Source organism: Misgurnus anguillicaudatus, chromosome 22 (assembly GCF_027580225.2).
Source record: "Misgurnus anguillicaudatus chromosome 22, ASM2758022v2, whole genome shotgun sequence".
Lineage (NCBI taxonomy): Eukaryota > Metazoa > Chordata > Actinopteri > Cypriniformes > Cobitidae > Misgurnus > Misgurnus anguillicaudatus.
In genome coordinates this window covers 10716276-10734320 of record NC_073358.2, presented here as the reverse complement: position 1 = coordinate 10734320, position 18045 = coordinate 10716276, and the positions used below count along the sequence as shown (strand labels likewise).

Genomic DNA, 18045 nt, shown 5'->3' with positions numbered 1-18045 from the left:
TCCAGAAACTCACCAGTTTTTTTGCATTTTGCCAAAACATTTACAGGAATAACCTGGCCTGCCGACTACCTACCAGTTCAAGTGTAAAGACAGATGAGTTACGGAAAATCAAACGAACCAGCAGCTTCCTACGAATAATCCATCTTAACTCTATAACTGCCTATCAGGTTTGTAAAGATCCTGGTGACACTACCTGAAAATGCTCAAGACAGTATAATATTTGCACAGCTATTTGAAAAATACAGTTAAGTTACATATTACTTTATATAGAAAGGTAACTGAGTACAAGACACTGAATATTTATGTGTCACATTTTTACTGCATATGTTCTGCAATTCTAATTTGTTCACAGCATCGTGCAAAAGAAAAAAATACCTTATTTACAACAAACATAAACTCCCTTTGAGTAGAGCTGTGCACAACTGTAAACAATATTGCAGAAGATATTGGAACTGAACATACAACATACATAGTACGCTACTGTAATCATTCTTGCACATCCAGACATTCCTCTATGTCTGACCACATAATTTCTGAAATTGTGCAATATAGGAGACATTTTGACAACTAGTTAAACATTTTTTGTATGTAATGACTTAAGCAATGAAATGAGGACTATTAGTTTTATATGGAATGACAATGAAGAATTGTATGAAAGCAATTGATGCATGTCTAATAGCAATTGCAATTTATTTGAAGAAGTGAAAAACTGCTACAATGATGTGCACAAATGACTAAATGCAGTGGAGGTTGAACTAACTGTTGTGCAAATGTAAATAGTGATGTGAGAAATGCACCAAAGCGACTTAGAAAAACTGTAATATAAACAAAATAATTATAAAATAATTACAAATGTTTAATTATAAAATATAATCAATGACTTTATACTGAAGAAAAATCAACATTGTCATATGTGTACTTATCTTTTTCATTAAACTGACACATCCTCCATTAAAAATGTTATACACTTTAGTATTTACTATAGTAAACCGAGTATAATTCCTAGATACAGTGTTTTTGAACTTCACTATAGTACATATAAATAGCCAACTAAGTATATAAAAGTATACTACATACATACGTATACGAACATAGAACAGTATTTTTTACAGTTTATCATTTGATTATAGTAAATGCTATTGAATACACAGTTCAGTAATATCTATAACATACTATTTTGTCCTGTATGTTGTTGTACCAGCAGATGTCCTCCGTGTGCAGTAGTATATCATCGTCTACATACTACATAGTATGCAAGTATGCGTGTACGGTACAAACCTACGAACGCGGCCGCAGTTCTGTTGACGGGCTTGTGTTATGTGACGTCACTCGCGTTTGGCCAATGAATGGTAAGGTAGATTTTTAAAACTCGGGAAGTCTGTCATGTAGTTGTTTATCAGAGCACGCTGCACAGTACACGGAGCTTTTAACGGCACTTTTTTTTGTTGTTGAGAAAACTAAGATGGGAAAAGGTAACACAATGTAGCCGCGTGTTTTACATACTTAATATGGTTGAAATAGTGAACGTGCTTAATTAAATAAAATTCGAAACGTGCATCTTTTTTGTGTGCACGAACACATAGGTAAGCTTTGTTTTTTGTCCTTAGGGAAACGGAAAACGGTAATTTCTACCAAACCAAAACTTGTAGACGCCAGTGTGAGCGAGCATGCTGAGAAAGACGCTAAAGAAAACAAACAGCTTGTGGTAGGAGAGATGCTTTTTTTTATTTTTAATTTTCCTTGTTGCTTCTTGATGTTGTTTGATATTGTTTAATTGATAGTTAAATTATAGTTTGTAAAACCATAATTTATAATTTGTTTGGAACAAAAATAAAGAATTCATTAAGCGCAGACATCAAAGTACCGCGAGAGCGATGCGCAATGCTGGATTCTCTGTGTTGTTGCATCGTTCTCGCGGTATTTTGAGGTCCGCGCAGAGTCGCATGAAGTAGAACACATTTTATCTTTAACACTTTCGCTTCGTGTGCGTGTGCTTTTAATTAAATCTCTACTTTTCTCTCGCAGGCTTCCCATGGGCAATTAACAATACCCAGTTGTCTAAATCTAAATAAGCTCCGCTCTCCTCTGAAGAATTGCCCTCTTGCCCCATTACATGAGAACAATTCAGCAACGAGCACCAATGAGAGCAATAAACAGGGTAAATAATAAAAACCTTAATGCACAAATGTCATTGTGGTCTAGATTTACATTTATGCATTTAGCAGATGCTTTAATCAGTGCTTTAGTATCTATGTAGTTTATTATCATGCGTGTTAAATGGGATTCAAACCCATGACCTTTGCTGACTCAATGCTTTACCAACAGAGCTACAGGAACAGTTTGTGTTTATGTAGCTTAGTGGTAGACCATTGCATTAGCAGTGCAAAAGGTTGTGGGTTTGGTCCCAGTGAACACGCATATTGAGAAAATGTATACCTTTTAATCCACTGTAATCGCTTATTTTGATAAAAGCGTCTGCCAAAGGCGTAAATGTAACGTAAACGTCCTCTTCAGAAAAATATGCAGGGATTCAAACCCAAGACCTTTGTGTTGCTAACACAATACTTTGCATTTGAGTTACAGTAACGGTTTGTAATAAAACACTGGTGACCTATGTATGCAGTGCTCAAATGTTTTTTACAAAATAATGACAGTCACATACTCTCAGTTAACTGTTTGCTTGTGTATGCAGGCAGTTTATGTTAACTAGTATCTTATGACCTTACCATGCCAGGACTTTTTGTTTTTAATTTGGTCTGGGATGCATTTTGCAGCGTGTACTTTTTGTTGACGTGTATAAAATGGATGTCATCCCAACTTCAGTTTATTTAAAGTTTGCACATTTTTTACATACAGAGCTGTATTGATGCAGAAGCCGCTCACATTATGCTGACTGTTATTCTTTTATTGTCAAAGGTGCAGCTGAGTTAAACCCACCTAAACAAGTGAAAAATAAACCTTGTGAATCATCTAATGATCAAACAGCTGTTCCCCCGGATTCTGAGGCGAGAAAACAAACACAATCAGGACAAAGGCTTAACAGCAAAAAGTCAAAAGGCAAAAAGTAAGTCTACTTGTTTTGTCCATCTTTACAGGGACACTCCACTTTTTTTGAAAATATTCTCATTTTCCAGCTCCCCTAGAGTTCCACCTGAATTTGTTTTGGAATCCATTCAGTCGACCTCCGTGTCTGGTAGTACCACCCCTAGCATAGCTTAGCACAATCCATTGAATCTGATTAGACCATTAGCATCACACTCAAAAATAACAAAATAATCTCTATATTTTTTCTATTTAAAACTTGACCCCTCCGTAGTTACACTGCGCAATAAGACTGTTAAAAAAATTGAAATTAAAATTAAATGTTGCGATTTTCTAGGCAGAAAATAGTCCCCTGCTATTGAAAGTAACCAAGGGGACTATTTTCGGGCAGTGCGTAATTTCACTACGCCTGCTGCAGCCCTGTTATATCAGCAAAGTCCTTGATTATTACACCAGAATGACAGTATAGTTCCTAGCCATATCTGCCTAGAAAATCATAGCTTTTAATGTTCCGTCTGTCTTAGTACGCGATGTGACTACAGAAGAGTCAAGTTTTAAATAGAAAAAAGATTTAAACTCTTTGGTTATTTTTTAGTGCGATGCTAATGGTCGCTATGCTAAAAGTGCTAGCGCCAGACCCGGAGAGCTGAATGGATTCCAAAATGGTAAGAATCAAATATTTAACTCTAGAGAAGCTGGAAAAAAAAGTGGTGTCCCCCTTTTAATATCAAATCTTAGTATCTCCATATGCAGACAGATGTTTATTTGTGTCTTATGTTGTGTTTTATTTTAAGAGTAAAAGTCAACGCTTCTGAACAGAATCAAAAGGTCACCGATTATTTTCCTATTAGACGAAGTTGTAGGAAAAGCAAAGCTGAGCTGACGGTTTGTAAACATCTCAAAATTTTTAGTGCTTTTGAAAACAAACTATAAAAAATTGTTTATTCTAATTAGTGTTTTGATGATATCATATTGTTTTGAAAAAATGATTTATATTTATTAAATATTTAAAGGTGCACTAGGGCTGCTCGATTATGGGCAAAATCATAATTGCGATTATTTTGCCACAAAACGTGATTATTTAACGCGATTGCTCAGTGTTGAGGAATTTGAATTTCGCGCCACGTTAGCCAATCAGGTGCCTGCTTGCTGCTGTGGCGGCAGCCCCGCCCAGAGTCACTCATTCAACCTGAAGGAATGCTTAATATTGTCCGTAAGCAGTCACCCGGAGCTATACGACACAAGTTCTTATTTCTAGAGACAGGAATAAAAAAAGACCTCACTTGGAAGAGTGTCAGTGAGGACATTGGGCAACCTGGTAAGTTGTAATACACATTTCACTTTTGAGTCACGTGACTTTATCGACCCGTGCCGTTTATTTTCCCCCATAGTAAGGTTACCAAATACAAACCGGTAACTCTCTGGATGAATGCACAATCAACATCAGTCATCTTGCAAAGAGACAACCGCATAGCACTTGCCCCTCCCACAAGAAGAGGATTTTGCCTTTGACGCGAATGCTTTCAAACTGTTCAAGCGGCAAACTAGGCGCGGTAGACGCGATTTTGACACCTCAAATGCGGTTGGTGTAATTGCAGCATTAGAGGCACCTCTTGACCGAAATGCAACATAATATACATGACTATATTATCAGTGGTGCATAAAGATCTTACAAAATGTTAAAAAAATTGTATTACCTTAGAATGAGCTATCTTCATGCACCTCTGGGCCCCTTACATGGAAGTTGCCATTTGGCACTGCCATGTTTCTAAAGTAGCCCTAAATGGACAAACTGCTCTACATAGTGTGTTTGGACACTAGATAGTGTCAGTCTCATAGATGAAGACCTGTTTTGTAGCTACCATAGCTTTTTATGCATTTTGAAAGCGAGGGGTGAGCTGCGGACTGGGCCGTTGGTTGCAATTCACCTTCTCACTGCTAGATGCAACTAAAATCTACATAGTGCACCTTTAAATTATTTTTAACCTGCTATTATTTTTATTTGATCAAGACCTAACCATGATTGTCTTGTGCTGTTCAGTGTGAAAAACAACGACACATTGATGACCTCATCAAAAACAATGTGGAAGAGGGACTCAAGGTAAAAACTAAATTGGGATCTACATAAACCTTTATGCATTATGCATACACTTTTTCTGAAGTGACTTACAGTAATTATGGTACTTTTATATCAGGTTGTTTCTTGTACATTGAACCTTTGGCCAACGTGCACTACCTGATGAGCTACAGGATCTTTCTGCCACTTTTGATTACTAGGTTTAATAAACTTGTGTTTGTCGAATCAGGTGAAATATATTGAAGGAAAAGGACGAGGGGTTTTTGCAGAACGAGCATTTCCGAGAGGTCAGTTTGTAGTGGAGTATCATGGTGATTTGCTGGAAATCGCCGACGCTAAGGAGAAAGAATCTCAGTACGCTCAAGACCCCGACACGGGCTGCTATATGTTTTATTTCCGCCACATCGACAAAACTTACTGTGTGAGTGGCTTTTACTGTGTATTTCATCTAACTTATTAGCTTCCAACATAAAGCAGTCCCTCCAGAAAAACGCGATTGGCTGATTATGCAATATATTGTGCGATCGCACAAAGTCCACATATTTATGCGGGGCTGCATTTTTTCCAAATACGACGCACTTTCGCCGCATTAATTACATATTTCCGCGCACAAAATATGCGGGCTTGCATGATTTCATAATCTCCGCATTTTCGTAGCAAAAAGTCACACATATATTAGCAGAAAGTTGAAAAATGTTGCATTTACTTCCCAAAAGCGCAGCCGTGTCCTCTATTGCCATGGGAACGCTATGAAGTGACGTGATTATGTGACGTGAACATCATTGCAGCTTTTTGCAAGTTTCCGCAGTTTTTGCAAGTTTTGCAAATTCCCGTAATTCCATCTCATAAATTGCATAAATATCCCGCATATTCCATCGCATTTTTTAAGAAAACGTGCTGCAAAATCGAGGATTTTTGCCCGCAACAATCACAAAAAAACTCTGCGTTTTTCTGGAAGGAGTGATAAAGGTCTGTTCACACTAGGGATGCTCCGATCGATCAGCCAATAATGCTTGCTATGCTTTTCAATGAATTACGGTGAAATGCCGCTACATCCAAAAGCCAGGGGGCGCTCTCGTGCAGAAACTCAAAATGTGCTGTAGACGAAGAACAATAGACACGCAGCTATGATGACATGCAGCTCCAGGAAATGGCTTAAGAATATATTTATATTGCTGTTCTTTAAACCTTTTCAGGTATTTTCATGATAATAAAGAATATGTATAATAATTATGTTTGATGAGTGGTGCTTTTTCAAATGCATGTTATAAACGGTTCAAACTAACAGTGATTTCAGATCGATAAGGACTTACTGATCAAAAGCCGTAATACATGAAATAGCTGTGAATAAGATCGGCCGTCCGATTCAGAATAGTAATCGGCCACGTATTTTTGTGGATATCGGCATTGATCGGAGCACCCCAGTTCACACTAAGAGAAAAAAATGACATGAGGTAAATTAGCAATGATTTTACCTCGAAAATATTCACACTGAAGCTGACAGTCGTCCCGACCATTGACTAAGAGCTTGTTTACATCTGGTATTAAGATGTGTTAGTCGATCGGATAACAAGTGGACGCAAGAGATTCATTCCCATTCACACCTGGTGTGTTACTCGCGCCCTTTTATCCACACTCAACCAATTTTGTCCTAAAGGTGGGCAGCAGCTGTTTTAGTTTTATCAGTGATTGCTTAAAGACCACGGGGAACACTATGGGTCTGTGCTAGAAGTCAGGAAATGCTGTCACATTAGATCAATAGGCTGCCTTTTGAGGGTGCTCAAACACATTCGACCACATGACGTCTTCATCACAAAAGCATGCGTTTTCAACTACCTCTGAATGTGCTTGAAAGTAAACGAGCACAAAACGTTTCACACCCCGTTTATACGTGTATTCAGCGTTGTCCGCTTGTGATTCAATTGACCAAAACGCATCTTAATGCCAGGTGTAAACGGCCTCTAAGTGTAAAAAGGCTTTAACACTTAATTGTGGACTTAAGCTTTGAATTTTCTTCAGAATTGAGTGAAATACTTTTAAATGTAATTATGTGTTTATGAACTTTCCTAGTGTGGATGCGACTAAAGAAACCAGTCGACTGGGCCGACTGATCAATCACAGTAAGAATGGCAACCTTCAGCCCAAACTGCATGAGATAAATGGAGTTCCTCACCTCATCCTGCTGGCTTCAAGAGACATTAAAGTAGACGAGGAGCTGCTGTATGATTATGGAGATCGCAGTAAAGAAGCAACTGCAGCTCATCCGTGGCTTAAGCAGTAACTCGATGTAATTTATGTATGGATGTGTCACATGATCTGTGTTGCCGAATTGTTTTAAAGTCCACTGTTACAGATTTTCGTACTGTAAAATGATCTATATGAAAATACTACAAGATTCCCATTGCTTGCAACTTTTTTTTAAGTATTATTACATCATAGGATGACTGTGATGGTGACAATGTTTCCCTTTTGTAAATTTGGATGTTCTTGAAATGAAATTAAGGATGGAAGCCCTTAATTTTTAGGGGTAATTACATGTCATCCCCAGTTGTTTCAATGCATGCAACGTTGTGAGATTGTACCAAGTTTCCAACAAATATTATTGGTCATTTTAATTGAATCGCTTTTATCTTTTAAGATGTGCTTCAATGCATTAAAAGTACATGACTTGGAAATGCATACAAGTTGCTTAAATTTCTTGTAACAACATTGTTGCTTCAGATGAGCTGTCAAGTCATTTGAAATGAGGTGTGAAAATAAGCGTCTACATCTAAAAGAAAAACTTTAATACAATACTTGTAGAAATTAATACAAATCATCATTGATTCACAAACTGATTGCTTATTAAAATACAATAACATGGTGTTGTTGAAAAAGTTCATTAAAGGATATAGCAAACTGTGAAGGCCAAGTGGTCTTTAAAAATTTAGTTTAGTTAATACACATTTAGAGGTTATACACTCACCATATGATCACTTCATATACCAGATATTTAGTGCAATCATTTTTACACCATTGCTTTCAATATACAGCTAACATACAATTAAAACACTGAAATTAAACTTTGAATATAAAGTAAAAGCAATACCCCAATGCATGACAGTACCATGAAATAACCTGCTCACGTGCTGCCAGGTATAAATGTGGACATGAAATATCGATTTAGGTAGTCCTGCTTCTGAATAATCTTCCACTTAAAAATTATTAATTTCCGTGTAGAAATAAACTGGGTGAACAACAAAAACACTGTCAAAGTCACAACACGATGGGCGGCACAGGTTCAAACCCTACCTGAATCAGATATTTCAGACCACTGTGTGTTTGTTGACTATCTGGTCTTCTGTGTTTTACTTGAACCATGATCTATATTTTATTAAACTGAGGAGCGAGTTGATAGTTTAAGTTCTGTGCCTTAACTTCACACTCGACAGGAGGTGCTGGCTTTATAGACTTCTTCAGTGCCGCTTTTACATTTGGTGTGGCCAACAGGCTATTTTTGTCGAAATGAAAATCTGAAAAAGAGAAGAAAAAATCGGAAATAATACATCTTGATGACGTATGCAAACATCGGAGGATGTAGTCTTCCAAATGAGTTTGGAAGTGTGAAGGTAATCTAAATTACTCACAGTTTCTGAATTGTGCTCTTCTCCTTGTTGTCCTCTACAGTGTTTGTTGGTGAGGGTTCTGAAGGTGAAGGGGCGTCCAGGTTTATTTCCACCATATTTTGTTCTGAGCTCAGGACTCCACTGCAAGCACATGACACGCACTGATGTCAACCACAAATAATATAATTTCAAAGCCTGTACCCAGGAAATAAGTAAAGGTGTCTCTCAAACGTCTATGATCCATTCAGTTACACTACCCAATCGAGTGTATTATGAACAGTTGTTCACCTCTTATAGAGCTGAAGTTCCTCTTGGGCCACCATTAGCTGAGCTTTAAGCTGGTTTCTCTCTTGAAGAACCTCCTTTAACTCCTGCATGGTAAAGCGCGGTCGGTTCGGGTCCTTCAGGTCCACAATAAGCTTGTTTGGACCGATGTGCTCCTAAAATAAATTAAACACATTTGTAAAAATGAGTTACTAATCCGGAAACCTGTCAAATGTTTTATACAACAAATGTGAAACCAAAACACTAACTAGTAGTTACTTAGTGTGAACTTTAAGGTCAATTTAAATAAAATACTACAAAAAAGCAGCAGGTTCGGACCCCTGGTGAAGTTTGTTGACTTGAGGCCTCCTTTTAAACGGTAACCATAGTTACCACCAAACTAACTGTGATTACTCCCATTTAACTCTGTAAAAGAACTAATACAAGTCAAACTGTTTTTATTATAGTGTAATAAACATGTTTTATCGGGAGACTGATTACCATTACTATAGTTTTCCTACAAATAGGTTAAGCTGTTAAAATTGTGGTTTCCATACTTTTACAACAAATACCATATTTAAACTATAGTTACTGTAGTGAAACCATTGTTCATTTCCATAAGGATCTTTTTGTATTTTCTTTATTTAATGATATCGTTGGTTAAAAGAGTTTTACTGTAGTAACAATGTAGTTACTATAGTAATTATAAAATCGCTAGAGTTTTCGACAGAAACTAGCATTTTTAACGTAGACATTTACACGTCACATGACATTGCACAGTTGTATATTTTAGAAATGTATTACAGTAAATTCTTTAGTGTCTTGAACTTTACCATAGTAAATGTTAAACTGTATAACTTACTGCAGTATTTAATACAGCTTATCAACGTAATACTATAGTATACTGTAGTATACATTAACAATATGCGTTAATGACCATAACATACTAAATACACAACAATTTACTATAATTATGCTTTAGTGTTTTTTCATGTTGCATGTATTTTAGTATATGTGTGTTATTTCTTGCGTATTAAACGCTATCACAGAATATATCTGATGAAGTTTAAACGCATTCACCTGACTAGTAGTTGATCCCTCAGATGTAACACTATCAAGCTCTCTCTTCAGATTATCTCTCTCCATTCTCAGCTCCTCCAAAGACAGGTTAAACTTGTTCACCATCATCTCAAACATCTCCAGCACACGGACGATCTTAAACTGTAAATCTGATAATTCCCGACCACCTGTGTTCACTTTTAACAGATCCCTGCCGATCACGTAAGAAATATCGTAGACATCTTCAACTGTAAGATCCAGCGCGTCCTTCTCGAAAGCCTGCAGAGGTGAACTGTCCTCCCGCTCTACCATCTTCGTCTAAAAACAGCTTTTTCATCTATATACAACACCACGGCTCAATGAAAGTGTTTATTTACAAAGATTCGGCGAGTTGGAGGAGCTCACCGGCAATGCGCAATCACAACTTTACCAGTAACTTCCTCTTTCAGATTGGCTTTCGTATGCTCGACTTCACGAGGCGCTGCGCAGACCGATCATAGTTTTACGTCAAAGTACCGCGAGAGCACACCTTTTAACATCACTTGTATCGAGACTATCACTATAGTAGGCTATAATAGACAGTGCATGTCTATAGATTATAAATGTGACTGATGTTATGATGGTTATAATTTCTATTAGATAAACTGCCTATCTTTGTATTTCTCTCTTGCTGATTAAAAAAGCTTACTTCACTCATTATTTCAGATTTGAAAGTCTACTTGCGGTCCGGTGACAGGTGACTTTTCTTACAGCTTTGCATTTTTTATTATATCTTTAATCAGCTTGAGCTTTGCTCGTTCAGTGCAATGCTTGACATTAGCATTGCTTTTTTCCTACCATATCTGTGCAAACTTTTTAGGAAATATATGGTTTATTAATAATAAGATAGATTATAAAAATGGGAGAAAGAAAATGCAGCGCGTGTTCGTAACGATCGCCACCGGATGCACCATGCACGCTGAAACTGCCCTCGAGCTTTAGCGCGGTAGCGCTCGCGGCCGTTCTCCGATCGACTCGAGTTTTACACAAAATATTAATCACTTGGGACCCGAAGTAATTCAACTAGGACCGACCGCAACACGACTGACCATTTAAAATATAAACCCGGAACCGCACAGGTCTCGGGTATTCTGTTAAGACCTCTCATGGTAAAACTCTGCTCAAGTTCAGACACATGAAAGGATACAATGTGACACTTGCTTCCCGACCAATTCATTGAGAAACAGAAAGCACGGGAACGCTCACCGTGTTAAAGGCTCAGAGCACGTTATAAAACTTATTCTTAAAATACACATTTCCATGTGTTTAAGTGCTATAATTGGGTCCCCAGTGCTTTTATCAACCCAGACAATGTGATACAGATCAACCCAGTAATTTAGCTTTGGTAAACCATGTGAAAAAATAGGTCATTGAAATTTGGCTCCCCTTGTGATGTCAGAAGGGAATAATACCGCCCCTTAATCTGGACTATCCAACCACATCACTGCCATTTAGTACTACAGAGATCAACTCATTTGCAATTTTAAAGGACACACACAAAAATAGCACATCTTTGCTCGCACCTACAAAGTGGCAATTTTAACATGTTATAATAAATTATCTATATGGTATTTTAAGATGGAATGTCATATATGTACTCTGGGGACACCAAAGATTTATTTGACATCTTAAAAAAAGTCTTGTGAAATGTCCTTGTTAACAATTTTTATGAAAAAAAGCATATTTATGTTTTTGTTTATAAAACTCATTTCAAAGATTTATACATACGCCTTCAAATTTAAAGCATTTTAAGATTGTAAGAAACAAACATTTGACTGATATATTTCTCATCTGGTTACCTAAATAATGTTTCTACACATCACTGAATGTTTGTATGTTTGTGTTATCCGCATTGTGTGGTCTGTCTAAGCTGGTTACGTTTTATAAAGGTGGTCATGTTTTCTCCATAGTAAATGTAGTTTTGGACAAAGAGTCTGGTGTACTGCTGGCTGTATTTCCAGAACACTCTTTGGTTAAACAATCTGGATTTGTCTACCAGAAATACCAACCACTCAAAGCGTTACAGCAAACCACTCTAAACCAGTCCGAGTCCATTAGAGAGAGCAGAATGAAACAGGGGTCTCACGTAACACAGGGTGGGTTCTGAAACTCTTTCCTCTGCAGTCGAGAAAACAGACAGGAAACCACAGCTATTCAGCGACTCTCGACCCCCCAACCCACAGCTGCATCAACAGCTGCGCTTGCTCTCCTCTACCTCTGTCTACCTCTCTCGCCTCGATCATTTACTTTTCAATTCTTTATCAGTGCCATCCATTTCTCTGACCAACAAAATGCTTTTAGCAAACTCTCTCTTCTCTGGGCTTCTCAGTTTGAACGCAGAGCTTCACAAAGGTTTATTTGTTGAATAAAGTTTTGCGCGTCTCTAGTTGCACACTTTGTCAAATGCAATACAGAGAATATACTGTGCAGTATACAGTCTTTTTTTAAAATAGTATGCAGTATCCCATTCTGTATATTTATCACAAAAAGTTGTTTTACAGGCCTTTCTCCTGGTGTTAAGTGCTTTTTGCAGAACAGCCTTTAGCAGTATTGATCTGATATTGACGTATGGATAGAGATCTGTTTCAATGCATGACCTGAAACCCCCCAGCCCTGGGCAGGGAGGTATCCACCCGTGATTCGGAGTATCTAGTGCTGGGGCACATTACCATGTCATTCCCCTGGAGCTCATATGCAGCTGTTTGTTTGGCCTGGTGCACGTTTCTCCTCTCTATCTCGTTCTTTCGTAGACTGAAACAGGAGACGGATGACTTACATGCATAAAAAGCTGGTGAGAGAGTGATGTCACGCAGACAACTGACTTCATAGATAACACTGACAGTCAGAGCATGTTCAATACAGACGTGTACATGCACAACTGACAAAACATGATAAGTTACGGTAAGTTTTCATTTGTCAAGCACACACTTAAGCATTTATGATAACATGTTATGTAAGGCAGGCAAGAGAACAAGCACGGGCACAAATAAAACACAATTTTCATGATCAAAAGTAATACGAAATTATTTGTTGCATAAAGAAAATAAAGTCCATTTTAACACTATAAAAATGCAAGTTTTCACTCCTATAATGTACAGTAAACAAATTAAAAGGATTTTTTTCTGCATTAAAGTGACACTTTGTAGTTTTTCAACCTTCATAATATATTTTCAAGACTCTTGTGATGGTACATCGACTTAAAATAGGTTGAATGACATGTCCACCATAGCCTGACAGGGTCTGTATCGCTTTTACTCTACTTTTACTTTACTTTTTTTTTTTTAAATGTACCCGCATTTCCCAAATCATGTAAATGAAGTAAACAAGATTATCATTATTTCTCAATCTTAGCACATTTCATGGTGTCTGGCATTGAGAGTTTTAAAAGCATTGCTTTGGCTTGTTGACCATCTGATTCAGACATGATTTAAAAAAAGTCATCCAAAATCTTTTACACTAAACTTATTTCAAACAGCAGTGTTTGAACTCGTAACCATTTGATGATCCACCATGACCTTAAACCATCACAGCACATCATCCCTATAAAGTTTACAACACCGTGTCTTTTTTAAATGCATTTATTTTTGCCCTTAAGCACATCATTGATGGCGAAATATTTCTGTCCAGTGTCGATGCTGCGTCAATCACTGACAGCCTCCTGTCGGAAGTGAGTCCCGATTGGCGGTGTACTTGATCACTTCAGGTAACCCTGATAATATACAGCAACTCAGAGCACTGCGGCTTATTGTCATGTCACATACCTCATACCAGTAATTTGTCTCCCAGTTGAAACACTCCACGTTATCAGTGGTGCTTGATCCATTAAAGCCTCCAACAGCGTAGATCCGATCTTCCAGCACCTCAATGCCAAAGTTGCTTCGCGGCGTTATCATTGGTTCAATGGCCCGCCAGCTATCTGTGTCAGGGTTGTAACGCTCTACACTACGCAAACGATCAGCGCCATCGAATCCACCAACAGCATAAACTCGATTCCCATGAGAGATCACACCGAGACCACTGCGGCGGTTAATCATTGGGGCGATGAAACTCCACTGGTTGGTCTGGGGATCGAAGACTTCTGCTGTGAAGTGACAGTCATTGCCAGAAAACCCTCCACAGATATACACCTTGCCATGTAGAGTTATGGCGCTAGCATCACTACGGTGTTCGTTCATGGATGCTATGAGACTCCACTGGTTGGTCTTTGGGTCGTACCGTTCAGCTGAGTTCAGCCGTATATTTCCATCGTAGCCACCCATGGCATATATGTGACCGTCCAAAACAGTAACGCTTACATGGCAACGCCGCTCATACATTGGAGCCACCTCATGCCAAGTCTGATTGGTGATATCAAATTTCCTGACGCTGTTGAAATAATTCACACCATCGAAGCCGCCGATGCAGAAGACAAAGCCGTCCAAGACAACTGTCTCATGATAGGCTCTCGGTGTATCGACCTCTGGGGTTACATTAACCCAGCAGTCTGCCCTAACATCATATGCCTCAATCATATTGGTTGGACCACCAGTGCCCAATCCTCCAATCGCCAGCAGTACTGTTGGAGGCAGCCGCGGACGAATAAGCTGTTTATGAAGGTCTTGGCTGGAGAGTTCAGATATGTTAAGGTTATTCAGGGCCTTTGTTGCACTGTTGATGACATTTGAGCAGAATTCATCATCTGTTACTAGTGGATTGCTCTTCACGTTATTTTGGTAATAATCCGATGTCATCAACCCCATCCGAACCTTTGGCAGAAGTGTGGCGATGTGTATTTTTCTCTCTTGAGGGTCGTGCTCAATCCAGCGCAGGATGGCTTCGAAAAGAATCTCCTCCTCTTTAATGTTTAACTCATCCCGTCCAATGAACTCCTCAAGATGTTTTAGTGGGAGCTCCTGGAGTTCTTGAGACAAACCCACCACGTTCTTAAAGTGCTCCAGGATGTAAAACTTGGCTTTTTCCTGAAGTTTGGAGCAAGAATGAAAATGCTTGGCAAACATAAAAATGCCAATGCAGTTTTCTGGGCATAACTGCGACTCCAGAAACCCACAACAGGCGTCTACCAGATCCTTCATAAAAATCCTGTCCGCCACCACCAGGAGCTCCTGGACATTTTCTTCAGTGATGGGAACGGATCGTGTGTATGCGTGTTGAATAATAAGGGACATTATCTGTGGAGACACATCTGATATCTCATAGAAATGTTGACCATTGGACCACTTGGTAGAGAAAAGTGCCCTGTGGAGCAATTTTAATGGTTACGGATGAAAAAACAGTTCAATCATATTAAATAATAAAGTTTTTCCCAAATGCATTTGTGTGTTTAAATGTCTGTCCTTACCTAAAATATGGGCTGCAGCCACATAAAATTATCTTATGCACTTTAAACTCCACGTCTTTCACCCTGATGATCGCATCGGTGTGCTCGCCATCCAAACGCACTTCATCAAAGAAGCCAAAAGCTGTGAAATTTATTTCATTCTCCATTTTGCTGAAACTAACTGAACTTACCGACTCAATCTAAACTCTGTATAGTAAAGTCTGTAGTGACATACTTCATCTAACTCTCTATTATGATGTCATGATGTCATAGTTACAGAATATACAAACATTCTATGATTGGTTTGTGTTTATTTTTTGTTTGTATTTTTTTCTTATTTGTAGTTTTATTACATTTTTTGAGATTTATTGAAGACTTTTTATTTTGCTTAATAATAAATCATTGAAGTATTGGATGTCATTACCTTTACCTGTATATAATTAGCATGTTCACCACTTAACCCTCCTATCAAATTTTGACCCCAAAGCTACTTTGACATCTCTAAAGAAAATATGCTAATATTTTTAAACCTTTAAACCTACTTTTTGACTTGAAGTTACTTATAGGGGTTGTTTCACGGGCAGGGATTATCTTAAACCAGTACTAGGCCTTAGTTTAATTAGGAAATATAACTTTTTTTATTTATTTTTTTATAAGTGCAAAACATACAACAGATAGTTAAGTAGTAAAAAACAAAACAGACAACAAAAACAAAAACAACAATTGTGACAATGATTTGTTCCGCTCAATGATATAATAAATAAATTAATAATAAATTAAACGGATAATGATACAGATGATAATATTGTTATGAAGCAATTATAATAATAATAATAATAATAATAATAATAATAATAATAAGTTAAACAGATAATAATACATATTTGGTAGTATTAATAAATTAATAGTTAAATTATTAATAAATTAATAATGCATCAAAATCAGCATGTGGTGCATTAAAATCAAGGGTGGTATGTGTTGGGTAATAGATTTAGTTATATTTATGTATTTTAATTATGTTTATTTAATTTTGTTTTATAATATTTATTTAAAGGCACAACGCGGAACTTTTTGGTCACTAGGAGGCGCTAGACATGTATTTTTCAAGCCTAGCGCCCCTAGAGGCCACAAGCGCCGCAGCACTGTCGCAAAGGAAAAGAACAGGCCAACCTTAAAACTAAACTAAAAACTAAACCTTTAAAACGCTAAACGATCAAAATTTTGAGGCATCAGGGAGAAACGCATTCATGTTACAACTTTCTGATGAGGAACTCGTGGCAGAAGCCATTTCTGAATCTGAAGGTTGCAGCCTACGGATGTCGTATTTCTAAGCTGCATACGTCATCAATACTGTCTTATTTCAGAATATTAACAATTATAAAGTTGACTATTATACTTAGTTAATCGTAAATTGTTGCAGTATGCTTATGACTTGCGAATGTAATGCTCAGTTTACCTTATAAACCAGGCTTGATGACGTATGCAGCCTGCATATTTGACCTCCGGAGGGTGCAGCCTTCCAATTGAAAAAAGACCAGAAGTATTTCCTTGCCTTTTTCAAAACAAATATTGTTGCATCGTCTCTCTCACAATCGCCACCATGATTACCGCAATGGCGCTCGTATTTCCTCTCTTTTGTGAGAAAATTGTCGCTCCAAATCCAAGTAAACTGATGTGTTTATGTCTGCCGCTTTGTAATACGTCACGTGAGTGACAGCGGAATACAGCAAATGAGGAAGAGAGAAGAGAGAAACGCTCGGATCTGATTGGTGAATGAATAGGGTTTGGTTTTACACTGTTTGAGCCATAGATGGTTTGAGCAGGTTTGACTGCTTGTAGCTGTGTCCATAGATATACACGTCTATAGGTACGGGCGCGCTAGTGTAGACAGACACGATTATAAAAAGGGCTAATTACCAACCAAAGAGTTAGACCGATAAATCAAATCGAATCGATAAAGCGGCTCTTTGCGCATGCGCAGTGGTGACTACTAGAGCGAGCTAAGGTAGCAAGCTAGAAAAGGCTGTTTTACGCGCAAGAAATATTATTTATTGTATTGTTTGTTGTAAATGGTTGATTGGAAATAAAAAAATATTGTAACTAATCCGGCGATTTTAGAGATATTTGTCTGCCCCTATTCAATTAGATAGGACTGTATGACTGAAATAGTTGCCCGGTGGTAATGCAAATATGGTAATACACTGGCCAACAATTTTTCAGCTTTAATAAAAATAGTTTGTTAATCAACAATTATAAGTAGTGTAGTTCTGCAATATGGTTTAAGGAACACCGCCTTGGTCGTGTAGTCACCTGAGACAGGTGAAATCATGCTTGCATCACGTGGGCACATTAATGTATTTTCAGCGATTTTCAGTAACCAACTTAACTGGGTTTTCCAGTAAACAGCTCTGTAATAATTCCACTGGAACTATTGTTTACAATAACAGGCAAATCATTTAATCTTGTAATATGCATGAACAAAAACAAGACTAAAGTTAATTTACCGACTGAAATAAGAAAATGTAGCAAAGTAAGTCTATACATTTATTGATATACATGGTTCTTGGTTCAAACCCTATGACCTTGCTCTGCCATGTAAGCTACAAGAACATAGTACTTTGTATATATATATTAATACAAAT

At 37.7% G+C, this 18045-nt stretch overlaps 3 protein-coding genes across 3 annotated transcripts; 1 reads left to right on the top strand and 2 right to left on the bottom strand.

The window, feature by feature from the left end:
• Positions 1-1314: 1314 nt before the first annotated feature.
• Positions 1315-7803, top strand: kmt5ab (lysine methyltransferase 5Ab). Its single transcript, XM_073860634.1, has 8 exons — positions 1315-1472; positions 1608-1705; positions 2026-2158; positions 2917-3064; positions 3837-3927; positions 5084-5143; positions 5349-5543; positions 7194-7803. The coding sequence occupies exons 1-8, from the start codon at positions 1463-1465 to the stop codon at positions 7398-7400; spliced, it is 942 nt and encodes a 313-aa protein (XP_073716735.1). The 5' UTR covers positions 1315-1462; the 3' UTR covers positions 7401-7803.
• An 81-nt stretch (positions 7804-7884) lies between these two features.
• Positions 7885-10516, bottom strand: rilpl2 (Rab interacting lysosomal protein-like 2). Its single transcript, XM_055200898.2, has 4 exons — positions 10069-10516; positions 9013-9164; positions 8746-8865; positions 7885-8631 (listed from the first exon to the last, which is right to left on the bottom strand). Exons 1-4 carry the CDS (start codon positions 10357-10359, stop codon positions 8610-8612), a joined length of 585 nt encoding a protein of 194 aa, XP_055056873.1. The 5' UTR covers positions 10360-10516; the 3' UTR covers positions 7885-8609.
• A 2229-nt stretch (positions 10517-12745) lies between these two features.
• Positions 12746-15865, bottom strand: LOC129422950 (kelch-like protein 10). Its single transcript, XM_055179098.2, has 2 exons — positions 15425-15865; positions 12746-15321 (listed from the first exon to the last, which is right to left on the bottom strand). The coding sequence occupies exons 1-2, from the start codon at positions 15568-15570 to the stop codon at positions 13731-13733; spliced, it is 1737 nt and encodes a 578-aa protein (XP_055035073.2). The 5' UTR covers positions 15571-15865; the 3' UTR covers positions 12746-13730.
• Positions 15866-18045: the final 2180 nt, after the last annotated feature.